Genomic DNA, 13,514 nt, shown 5'->3' with positions numbered 1-13,514 from the left:
ACTTCCCCTACCAATGTTGGGCTTTTTAAAAAAATCAAAATCTTCCCACTCACAGTATACACACATTCTTTGTTCCAATGCCTGGCTGAGGAATCAGAGTATGCAGGTGAACATCCAGACATTCACAGTGCAGAGCATCTGTTGTGTTCCTGGTGCCAGCAATGTGTTAGGATGATGTCATCTCAGTTCTCAGGTAATCTGCTGTCTATTGGACGGTCTAACTGGGAAGCTGAAATTTCATGCATCTCACTAGATTTGTTCTGTTAAGAGCCATAGCTCAATGCTTGACTTTTCAATCCATCACATTTATAACTTGCCAAAGAACAATACACATTTTATATAACTGTTTTATTTTCCAAATTCTTAAAGCATGAATTTGGAAAATTATGGAGGGATATCAAGCAAATCCTCACTTCAAGAAAATTACTCTCTCCTACTCAGTTCATGAGCACCCAGAAGTAATAAACATAAAGAATGCTTTCACTATGCAAGCAAATTAATAGATGCTTTTTAAATCTTTTCATATCATCATCTTTACAGCCACTTTAAAATATCTAACTAGTTTTCCAAAAAGACATTTAAAGGAATATTATGGATTGAAAAAGATCATCAAAATTTCAATGAGCCTAATTCTATGCAAATTCTGCATCTGCAGATAATTTTATGCTACTATAAAAACCTTAGGGAAAATGTCTAAATGAAAATGCACTCAGGGACATCACTTAGTTTGAATTTTAGTATCTTCTATCATACTCATGGAACCACTTCATATCAATAATCTATAACCAAAGAATAGTTAAGCTAATCTAATAGTTTGTCAAACATTTGAATAAAACCAATTTTTAATTCCAGCAGGAGTCAATGAAGCTAGTGTGCATAAGGCTGAAAAGCCATCTGGGACAATAATGTCCCTCCCACAAAAATATTCATATGTCAGAAAAGATGGCAGATGTCTCAGAACCTCAGCTTTCCACCATGAGTTCTTTACTGAAATAGGGAGGATGGGTGCACCTGCTTCTTTAGAGAATGATGTGTCAATGAGAGTGTGCTGGTTTGAAACTGCTATGGACCCCAGAGGAGCCATGATGTTTTAATCCAATCTTGTTGGCTGGAACCTTTTGATTGAATGTTTCCATGGAAATGTGACCCAACCAACTGTAAGTGAGACCTTTTGACTAGATCATTTCCACAGAGGTGTGACCCTGCCCACTCTGGGTTGGTCTTAATTAGATCACTGGGGTCCTTTAGGAGAGCTCACAGAGAGAAGGAGCTCAGAGAAGCTGAGACATTTTAGAGAGAAGCTAAGATATGTAATCCAGAGTTTGCCTCCGGGAGAAGCTAAGAGCTGACACAGACCCAAATGCTTGAAGATGCTGGGAGATACAGACAGAAGGATGTTTGGAGATGCTAAGCTAAGAGATGAAGCCCAGAGTTTGTCCCCGAGAAGCTAAGAGAGAGTTTCCAGATGCTTAGAGAGAAACCAGGCAGAGAGCTGAGAGAAGTCAAGAAAGACAGAAGCCCAGAGACATGCTGGAGAAAGTTGAAATGCAACCCAGGAGCAAAGGACCAGCAGACACAAGCCACATGCCTTCCCAGCTGACAGAAGTGTTCCAGACATCGTTCGGCCTTTCTTCAGTGAAGGTATCCTCTTGTTGATGCCTTAGTTTGGACATTTTTATGGCCTTAGGACTGTAAATTTGTAACCTAATAAATCCCCTTTATAAAAGCCAACCCATTTCTGGTATTTTGCATAACAGCAGTTTTAGCAAACCAGAACAGGAAGTTAGTGTGCCTACCCCTGTTGCTGCTGCTGGGCTGTTCTAACTAACTAGCAATGGAATTGCTAAAATCATGCACCAAATTATCTAAGCAGACCTACATCAAAATAAAATTTTCGCTTCGGTTTAATTCAGTATTTATATTTAATAGCTTCAACTCAGTAAATATGATTTGTGTGAATGTGAGAGCATTAACTTGCCACATTTGGAAGACTCAAAACACATTCAAAGGCTCCATCCCAGTTATCATGAAAAACAATCTATTTTTAGGTTTTTACTTGGAAGTAGTATTAACAAGATAAGCAACATTGAGGAATGAATTTATGTTCACCACAATAAAAACTGTGCTTGCTTGAACCACCAGTAGAAAAGCTTTAACTCTATCTGATGAAGAAACTGTAATTATTAAAAAGAGAAGGAGAATGCATAATTGTTAAATACAACTGAAAAGCAACAGCTGGAAAGAAGTCATTGTAACCATGTGAGGATACTTCCTAGCTATCAAATGGGAAAAGCACATTTGGGAAGAAGGATGAATTAACCATGCCTCCTTATATAAGCAGTGATTTGCATATGTCTAATAAAAGAAGAATCCAGTAGATTGGATATTATTAGTTTGTAAGACCATTTTTCCCACTCTAGGTAATTACGCCATTTTTAAATACTATAAATACAATGAATCTACAAAATCACAGTGACAAATAAAGGTGACAGATATCCATGAATTACTTCTTCTGTGATCTGAATCATGTACCACTGTCAATTAATACTTTGAATTGGAGCCAGTTTTAAATAATTTCTAGTACACCACAGATTCTAGACTTTTGATTTCATGGTCTAAACAATTAAAAAAACCAAGTTTGGGGGTCAACATTGGATTACCAACTTTTATTTTGCCAAGTAAAGACATGAAAAATTCCAAAACTGTCATCCATAACTAGTATTATAAAAGAAACCAAAATTTTTCAGGAAACAGAACCGAAAGGATAGATCGATAGATAGATAGATAGATAGATAGATAGATAGATAGATAGATAGACAGATAGATATAGATACAGATAGATATAGTAGATATTATGAGATTTTTGTAAGAATTATCCCATGCAACTGTGGGGATGGGCAAATCCAAATTCTGTAGGGCAGGTCATAAACTAGGAACTGTGATGAAGGTTTTTGATGAATTCCCCAGGAGAAACTGGCTAGCTAAATTAGAGATAGAAATTCTCCCTTCTAACTGCTGAAATCATCACTTCTCTTTTTAAGGCCTTCAATTCATTGGATGAGACTTCTCTCATGTTGAATGCAATCTCCTCAGTTGTAGATATAATCATCCATAGATGTAATCAACTTCCTTATGATTTATATCACAGAATATCCTCACAGTACCAATCGGGCCAGTACTTGCTTGACCAGAAAACTGGACACCACAACCTAGCCAATTTGACACGTGAACTTAACCATAACAGACTCCTAGTAATTTTATGCCAATCTGCTCTCCATTATACACGTTAGCACTTTGATGGATATTGTTTTATAATTGTTTCCTCATTAAACCACACATACAATAAACAAGGAATATACAGTAGGCAATTCATTTGCTTAATGAACTGGCATGTATATCATCCTTAAAGTTTATGGGGGGATATTTAACTATAAATATAAAATGCACCTCGAAAAACTGATACTATATTCCCAATTTCCATAATTTACAAAAACATTCATTCATCTATTGTAAAAATCCATAATGCAACCTAGAATGTTTTCATAGGTGAAATCTCTGATACTATGTTCCTAACTTTTTTCAAATGTATCAGATTTGTTGAATCTTTTTAAAAGGAAGATACCAGGACATAGGCTATATTTGTGAAAAAGGTTTTTCATTACCCTACTATTTTCCTCTTTCATTAGTACATATTTTTAATCATAATTGCCAAGAGTTTATATTAGAGTATACTATGAATCATTTTCTTAAAATTTGAAGATCCCCATTGTCAGAGAGGTCCTTCTGAAATAGAAACTCAGAACATGTAAAGATTCTGCTCTCAACACTCAATTCTTCTCATTACTGCATTTCGCTAAATTTATATTTTATATGAAACTTTACTTGTAACTTCACAGGTGAAGTCAAAGCTTCCCATTACATTTAGAATACAATCCAGTCTTTCTTATGCTATGTCTCCAAATTCAGTTCTGTGATTTTCCCCCTTGCATGCTGTTTCTGCCACACTAGTTTTCTTGATGGTGCCTCAGACACACCAAGTACATTTCAGGCTCTGAGACTTGACCCTTCCCATTTCTCTATCTGAAATGGTTTTCCTCAAAGAGCTGCATAGCTCATTCCCTTTCTGCATAAATACCACCTCCAAGAGGCCTTTCCTGACCAATCTATACCCCTCCCTATCATGCTCTTTCACTTTGCTTGATTACTCTTCAAAATACTTATTATCTGACATTGCAATATATATTTGCTTATCTGCCTTGAGCACTAGAATGTAAGCTTCATGAGAAGAGGAACCTCTGTCTCATTTATCACTTTACCCACAGAAATGAGAATGGTGTCTGGCACATTGTACATAAGCAAAAATACTTGTTGAATGAAGAGACAGATGAATATAAATGTAAGAAAATAACTTCTAATTTACACACAAAAAAATGCAGTCCCTGTCTAAATACAATTAAACTATTCTAATTCATCTCTAATTAGGCAAGAATTATTTTAAAATCCCTATTCATTTTAGACTTACTTCAAATTATTGTTAAAATTCATAACAATAAAACTGTTCTTAAAATTAGAACATAAAACCAGGTATAAATGAATGGATCTAATTTCTTTAGTGACCATCCAACTGAATTGAAAAGTGTTAGTTTTTTTCAGTTAAAATGGAATAGTATTAAAATCAAGCTGAAACCGCTTCACAATGTTAAAATCAAATAAACAAAAAATAAATGAATAAAATCCAATAAACAAGCAAACAAAAAGAAGATGGAGAACATATACCAGGATAACACAATAGTTGATAATTTTATACACTAATGCCAAATGATGTTTAAGATTTCAGTCAATTTAATTTCGATCATACTGAAAATATTAGCCTACATAACTATTTTAATAACTAAAACTATATCACGATCATACTGAAAATATTAGCCTACATAACTATTTTAATAACTAAAACTATATCATAGACCTTTCAGTGGTCTTTATCTTAATTTTCAAGTCCGAGAGTTGGTGTTTAGTAACTCTAGCCTTAATTGGAACAGACTGCCCAATTCTATCATAAAGCTTCTACTTTAAGGAAATATTTGGTGTGATTATTTGCTATAATTATTTCACAAGAAAGTAAATTATGATTCCTCTGAAAATCATAAGACATATTTCAAAAGGAATGTGACATATGTCACTCATTACCTAACTCTGAAGGTTGCAACACTTAATTTTAGTATATATTTTTTCTCCAATACTGGTGGTGAATCAGTGATGACCAATTGCTGTTTCTAATTATTTACAACCAATGAGGAATATATGAAGGAGGGCTGGTCAAGGTTACAGGTGTGGGCTTTGGCCATGAAAGAGAGTGGAATTAATTAATTCCAGTGAAAACTGAATCTACAACCTCAGACTCATTAACTCTAGAACAAAGCAAACTCCTCTAAGCAGAACAAAACTTACCAAACAATTCTCTCCGAAAGTGTGATTTATGCCTAGCTAGCATTGGTGTTTAAGAAATAAAACAAAATATTTGTTTTACAAATTATTTGCATATTCAAGAAGAAAGAATCTTAGGTAAATATGTAAGGAGAAAAATATCCAAAGGGTTTCCTATAAAGTTTTTAATTTAAAAACAAACTATTTCTAAAGGCTCATAGCTCAGTGTCAAAAATGGTCTGGGACTTTTAAAATGGAGTATTTACATAAGATGTCAAGCCAAAATCAAAATAGCATTAGTCATTTTAAGAATGAAAGGATTTCTATTTGAAAAGGCATATTCTGCACAGAAAGGCATACTGAAATTTTGTATAATTCAGTAAGTTAACTTTCATCCAAATAATTGCATGTTACCTTAACGTTTTATATAATTTTGGGGATACATCCTCATTCTTCTTGAACTTTCATTTTGGCTATTTTAGTTGCTCTCTCCTCATTTTCTCTCCTAGGTTATTTTCTCCTTATTTATTCTCCCCTAAGCTCCACTCACTCTTCTTTTCTGCTCTATCTCCACTCCTTTGCAAGCTGACCTTCCCACTTATGTGAGGATTCTTAAGTTTTAGCTTGCACATTGAAAAACACTCTTACCATACCTCAATAAAATAGCCATTCATTCAACATGTACTTACTGAAAAGCACTCATGTTCTCTCCCCAAAAAAGCTTTGCCTAATACTCAGAAACTTTCTTTTCTTTTCAACAAGAAACATCACTTTATATCTATATCTAACCTTTTTTATTTGTCTCCAATAATAGACTGTTAACAGTTCTGACTTTTTTTCCTTTACTACGAAACTGGGCCTAAGAACTTCTCTTTCAACCTCATGCTATCCAAGTTTTTGTTTGTTTGTTTGTTTGTTTGTTTGTTTTTTCTCCTATGGATTCTTATCACTCCAAAAATAGAGCCAATTCAAGTTTTTACTTCCTCTGCCACTGCAAACATGAGTACTGTCTCTGGGGACCTACAATTTAATCTTGCAAATAAGACAAGTAGTTTATAAAGTAGTGGCTAGGGAAAATTTTGCAGAATGGTCCTGACTTGCCCTTTCTCACTCCTTAGAACAGGCTGCTTCTATCTCTTCAGAATTTTCTTCTCCTAAACGCAGGTGCCCAAGAATGATATGGAATGATTCACTTCTTCATTTATTCAGTAAAGAAGAACTTAGATATAAATATCAAATGTAATGCGAATAATCTGAAAAAGCAAGGTTTCAACACTCCTAATTTTGCATATTTCTTAATTCTAGAGTTCTCAACACTTCATTATTGGATAAAGAAGATAATTCAAATCAGTTTTTATCACCTATTAGAATGTTTTTGAACTTGCCAACATTCATAAGAGCACTTTATCTTACAATGATATTCAGTAAAGAAATATTTATCACTTGTAAATTGAGTCGTTACATTAATAACATACACAATTTAGACTTGGTTATGTATCCAATCTATGGATTACAACAGAATACTTTGTTGACTTTGATAAAATTCTATTAGCCAAACCACAAGTAAATATCTTTTAGAGAATGATCAGCACATTTTTCAATGTTTATGAAAGAATAAATCTGGTAAAAGGGTTAGCATATATGATGGATACGATCCTTCTCTAAAATAAAAAAGGAGATGAGTTGGCAGGACATCATCTCGGAAATACATTATTTCCTTGAAGCCTGCATTCCAGGTTGCTGCAACAAGACAGGACCCCACCAGATACACTTGAAAGCACAGTATCCTGTGACCTAGCAATATTTAAGTAAGGTTCCTCACAGCAGAAGTACTTAACAATAGTAAAAAAGAAATCAGAAAACACCTCAAGGTCCAACCTAGATGGAATAAATGGCACTACTACCGTACAATGGCTCCCCAGCCTTTATACATGCTCATGTCCCTCTACAGTCATCAAAGGGGTACATGTCCACAGAAATGTCTCAGTGAAAACAGAAGATGGCAAAATGTGCACAGTTATAGTCCACTTTTGCAGGAGTATGTGAACACATGCAGAAAAGAATTTACCTCAGCATTTAAATGGTGGTTTTTCTGAATGGGAGAATTTTAGATCATTTTCTGTTTCTGTTTTATAATTTTCTGACGCATTCGGCTTTTTGCAATTAGCATATTTCTTTATACTTAGGAATAAATGTAAGGGATAAATTTGCATTTCAAAAAAGGTTATTTCTTCCGAAGCAGGAAAAACAAATACATATTTTGTTGCCAAAACATTCTGGACATACCTTCAGGGCACCGATCACAATGAATCACGACTATTTGATTACTTATCAGTCTTTCCAGCTAAAATATGAGCTTCAATAAGAGCCCTAGGTATTTATATTGAATCAACACTGAATCCCTGTTTGTAGCACAGAGCATGGTACATTGTAGAAACTCAATATCTTTGACCGGTCACTTGGCATCTTACTTTCATCTAGTGTCTTCTCTCTCTCATCTTGCTCTAGTTGGATTACCTTCACCTCTCTCAGATACTATACAGTCTTTAAGACCCTGTGAGACAAGAGTTGAAATGTGGATAGGCATAACAATGAAAAACAATTATGTGTCAAAAAGCTGTCATTTGGCAAAATCAGTTGAGCCCTCACTAAAATCTCTGGCCAATATATGTACAGTAACACTAGCAATTACAAAAAGTCAACTTCTACAGAAATTATAAAATAGAAACAAAAAAATGATCTAAAATCTTTCCATTCAGACACTGAAGGGTGCAATGGAGCCTGGGGGGAGCAGAGAGTACTTGATTTGATGGTGAAGGATTTCTGCGAGATGGGCAATTGAAGAACCCTTTCAGTTGCATTATATCTAAGTGCTCATATCTTTCTGCTCTGCTTCTTTTGTAGAATGATGAAAACCTGACAGTTTCTCGACTGTACATAACAAACAGGGCACATATTTCATAGTTTAGGTAGCTCACTACATATATTTCTGCAAGTTCAACTCAGTTTCTGACAGTAACACCCCCCTTACCACCCCTCTGAGATATTAGGGGATCCTGTGCCCTATCCCCAATACTATTCTAATGCCTGATAGTGATCCCAGATCCAAATACTCACTTCTGTCCAACAGAGGCTCCAGAATATCTAAACTGGAGAAGTTTAAGGGAGACAGTCCAATTGGAAATGGGAACCAGGGCCTGTGTCTTGAAGCTACATGCTTACAGCAGAGTTACTGGTTTAAACACACATAGTTTAATGGTTAGAAGCACTAGCCAGAGTCCAGCTGATGCATTTATTCCCTAACTCCTCTACTCAGTGGCTGTTATCATTTTGGATAAATTACCTAACCTTTCTGGGCCTCACTTTTCCCATTTGTAAAAAGGTAGATATCAATACTACATTCCTAATACGGTGTTTGTGAGGGTTGTGTGGACTAATATTTGCTAAGTGCCTAGAAAAGAACCTAGAACAGGGTAAATGCCACACGAATATTCACTATAGATAATATTAACTTAGCTTCTATTTTTTTATGGGGATAGATGATGAGTATTGGTGAGGAAAACACTGAAAGTCCTATCAAGCACCCCTTGGCATCATGTAATTTCCCTTTTTGTGCCATAGTTATAGAAATGGGACTCTTTTCAACTATTTCAGCCTCCTGATTTTTCCTATTAATTGTCTCTCCTACCAGCAACAATTCTGTCCCTCAGATCATAGCCTGAAGCCCGTCACCTGTTCATGGATGTCTGTAATTGATTCTGCACATCCCTTTGTTTTTACCTCAACCAGCACCAATTCAATCATTGTCTCCCTCTGTAATTATTTACTAAACAGGAAGATTAATTAAACATCTGTAGTGCATCTCCATGCGAATTTTAAACAGACAATTCTCACCACCACCTCCAGCCCCCTTTCTTGAATGATACGGTAGAGTTAGTCTTGAAACTCTTGGAAGTTTCCTGGACTGCATTCCTTTTTGAGATTCTGCACTAAAGGCCCAAATTATTTTATATTTTTCCAGTTATACATATAACTACTAGAACAAATTTTTTTTCTTATACTGGGTATTTAAGAGCTAGGGGTATTTGCTTGAATAGCTATAAATATGAATATAAGGATCTTAGCCTTTATTTTCTAAATTTGTAGGTGGCACACGAAGATCTTAATTAGGCACCTATCTCCCCCATTTTGCTTTAGAGTCAAATTATAAAATCAACATATGGCTATGGTCAGATATATACAAAGTCACGGTAGCAGACTAAATCATTTACAGATTGAAGTAAGCTTTGATTATAAGCTCTCCTAACATTAAGAAGAACGCCAAGCAAAGGGGAGTCTGGCAGAAGTGGAACTTAGAAAAATCAGAGAGAAGAACATTAGCAGTATTACTGTAACTACTGGCCAGAATAAGTTGCCCTGAGAAGCAGCTATGGGTATCTGACAGATACATTCCTTACTGACATATACTGCCAAGTATTCTCCGTCTTGATTCTTTGAACAACTGGAAACATATAAACTCTCCTTTTTGAACATATGATCATCAACATGTAGTTTCCACAACAGTTAGAAAACACTCTAGTCAGATCAAATCAAGCATTCCATTTTAAATGAAAACATTTATTTAGTAGGGAATTACAGGCTTTGCATTTTTTCACTCATTTACATAGCAAACAGTTAAAGAACACCTCACTAAATTCTGAGTCCTGTGCTAGACAGTTGTGCTGGAAAGATAAACACAACATAATCTCTGTCTTCACCGAGTTCACTGTGTATTGCACAGTCTTAACTTAACCATTACATCACATCAAGGCAGCTGCTAATAGAGGAAGAGGACTGCAATCAGGACAGACCCAGGTCTCAGCTATGCCCTGACTTGGTAAACCAGACTACACCATACTGAGATATTGAGATATGACAGTCATATCTATGTTTTAAACCTTTTTTCTTTTTTGGCATCCTTCATGCCTACCATTGAACTGAGGCCCAGGAAAAAAGAATTTTCGCAGATTCTTCCCCACATACATTTTCCAAGGGCATAATTCCTTTAAATAAATGTGTCCTAAATGTTTCCCAGGGTCAGATGGATCCTTAGGGATTCTTAGATGTAACTGAAGGGGCTCACATGTTCTACAGAAATTGTTTGCGTTTTTCTTTTTCTTTTTCTTTTAATGATAATTTATAACAACAGAAAAATTCAACATTTTGCAGTAATAATTCACAATCTACTTCTTTTACAGGATATATTTTAGCTTCTCCAAATCATTTTTAAAAACATTGAAATCCTCAGAACCCAGGCGTAGAGATCCAATAATAAATTCAAGAGAATTCATAAAAATTAGGTCTTTCAGAAACACTGCTCTAAATCTAAACAAATCATCATACCCCTTGCCCTCAAGAAATTACTTACTTAACTAAAAGCAAATTTATGGAGCCACACTGCTGCAGGAAAGTATTTAATCTGGTGCTATATATATTTCCAGCACAAATTGAAGAGTAAGGATGAGGTAGGCAAGGGTTAAGGAAGTGGAGAACATTAGCAGGTTTTGTTCTTGTTCTTTTTTACTTTCACATATTGAACACAGCAAATTTGTATGATACTACTTATTCAGTTCTTTGGATAAAAAAATCAAAGTTCAATAAAATGGTTTCAAATTATTCCCTGCTAGTACTGACCTCCATTGCATAAAAAAGTTGACTATTTGCCAGAAAAATATCTTTAGATGTATGTATTTTCAGAAGCACAATTAGCTTCTAAACATGAACTAGAAGTCAAAGATAATTTAGAATGCCAGTTATTTTGAGGTATAAATTTCTAAATGAATTTTCTCTTCCATATATGAGCTCTGATCAGTTTAATTTGGATACAGTTGATGAAATGCAAAGTCTGAAGAAAAGAAGTACCGATGAACAAATAATTGTTCCACCCTTACAGCCACCCTTATAGCTTGTTAGTTCTGTCTCTAACTGTGAATATAACACACACAAGGAACATTGGAAGGCTATTTTATTCCTATTCTTCTCTCCCCTAGTGTGTGCTGGGAAGAAAAGCATTGGCTGTCACTGGGATTCCCTGTGAGGCTTAAACCCCTTCCAGAATCCCCAGAAACACAGCACTTAAAGGGTCAAACTTTTAAGTCTACGTTGCATTCCTCAGTCCTCATGTAGGTCAACAATCTCCGGAACTGGATTTTTTTTTTTTTTATGTCCTTCCTCTGCCCCAGACTTGACAGTCAAATTATCTCTCAAAATATTGCTTCATGATATACATTTATTTGCATTCAACATTAGAAAGGGATTCACTCACCATGATAGATGAGATACAGACATTGCAGTAATTTGTGGAGTCTTCTCTTGATTTCAGAATAGGGTATCAGTAGTCAACACCACTGGTAATTTAGCTTCATTAGCAGAACGATGGACAAACCATATAGTCACTCACTGTTTCAGAGGACCTATAAAGAAAATGAATATAGTGGTATCTATAGTACCTGATCTATATGACTTTTCACAGATTTATTTCATTCAGGACAAAAGTTTAGGCATAGTATAAAACATGCAAAAGAAAATATGATTTTTTTTTCTTGAAAGATAAAACAAGTAAAACAAAGATAAAATTAACCCAACCATATGATGACCTCAATACCTTATCTTTTTTTTTTAAATTGAAATTGTTCAGGTACTATACAACTATACAAAGATCCAAAGTGTACAATCAATTGCCCACAGCACCACCATACAGCTATGCATCCAACACTATTTTTTTTTCAATTTTCAGAACATTTTCACTACTCCAGAAAAGACATAAAGACTAAAAAAAAAAAAAGGCAACTCAGATCCTCCCATACCCCTAACAACGTCCCCCCTCCATTATTGATTCAGTTTTGGTATAGTACATTTGTTACTGTTGATGAAAGAATGTTAAAATACTAACTGTAGTATATAGTTTGCAATAAGGTATATATTTTTTCCCTATATGCCTCTTTATTATTAACTTCTAGTTACAGTGACATACATTTGTTCTATGAGAAAGATTTCTAATATTTATATAGTTAATCATGGACATTGCCCACCACAAGATTCACTGTTTTATACATACCCATCTTTTAACCTCCAACTTTCCTTTTGGTGACATGCGTGACTCTGAGCTTCCCCTTTCCACCATCTTCACACACCTTTCAGCACTGTTAGTTATTCTCATAACATGCTACCATCACCCCTGTCCACTTCCAAACATTTAAGTTCACCCTAGTTGAACATTCTGCTCATAATAAGCAACTGCTCCCCATTCTTTAGCCTCATTTTTATATCCTGGTAACTTATATTTCATGTCTATGAGTTTACATACTATAATTGGTTCATATCAGTGAGATCCTGCAATATTTGCCTTTATGTGTTTGTCTTATTTCACTCAATATAGTGTCCTCAAGGTTTCTTCATCACCCATTTCTTTTAAGATGGTTTTGTTCACAAACTATACATTCCGTTCTAAGTAAACAATCATTGGTTCCCCGTATAGTCACGTATTTATGTATTGAACACCATCGTCGCTCTCTATATAAAGACATCTCCATTTCTTCCACAAAGACAGTGGAAGAGTCAAAGAAGGCAGAGAGGCCAAAAAAAAAAAAAAAAAAGAAAGAAAAAGAAAAGAGAAACAGAGAAACAGAGAAAAACAAACAAATTAAAAAAAAAAAAAAAAAAAACTTGATAGCTAGAAAGCAACAAAAGGAAAGATAGCATTAACCTAAAGTAGAATAAAGAGTCAGACAACATCACCAATGCCAAGAGTCTCATACCCTTCCCCTATTCCCCATCCCCCCCATATGCATTTAGCTTTGGTATATTGTTTTTGTTACATTAAAGGAAGCATAATACAATGTTTCTGTTAATTTTAGCCTCTAGTTTGCATTGATTTATTTTCCCCCCAATCCCACCCTATTTTTAACACCTTGCAATGTTGATATCATTTGTTCTGCCTCATGTAAAAATATATTTGTACCTTTCATTGCAATCGTTAAACACCCTAGGTTTCCCTGAGTTACACAGTCCCAGTCTTTATCGTTAGTCTTTTGTTCTGGTGTCCCATATGA

At 35.0% G+C, this 13,514-nt stretch overlaps 1 protein-coding gene across 2 annotated transcripts in view; it reads right to left on the bottom strand.

The window, feature by feature from the left end:
* OXR1 (oxidation resistance 1) overlaps nucleotides 1-13,514 on the bottom strand; it is a 494,800-nt gene that overhangs the window by 390,291 nt on the left and 90,995 nt on the right. For both annotated transcript variants that reach the window (XM_037803208.1, XM_037803211.1), the window contains exon 2: nucleotides 11,729-11,876. In XM_037803208.1, coding sequence (XP_037659136.1) covers nucleotides 11,729-11,751 — 23 coding nt within the window. In that variant the 5' untranslated portion in view covers nucleotides 11,752-11,876. The remainder of the gene's footprint in view (nucleotides 1-11,728; nucleotides 11,877-13,514) is intronic.

This window comes from Choloepus didactylus, chromosome 14, assembly GCF_015220235.1.
Source record: "Choloepus didactylus isolate mChoDid1 chromosome 14, mChoDid1.pri, whole genome shotgun sequence".
Lineage (NCBI taxonomy): Eukaryota > Metazoa > Chordata > Mammalia > Pilosa > Megalonychidae > Choloepus > Choloepus didactylus.
Note: the sequence above shows the minus strand (reverse complement) of the source record. Positions and strands in the feature narration are given on the sequence as shown.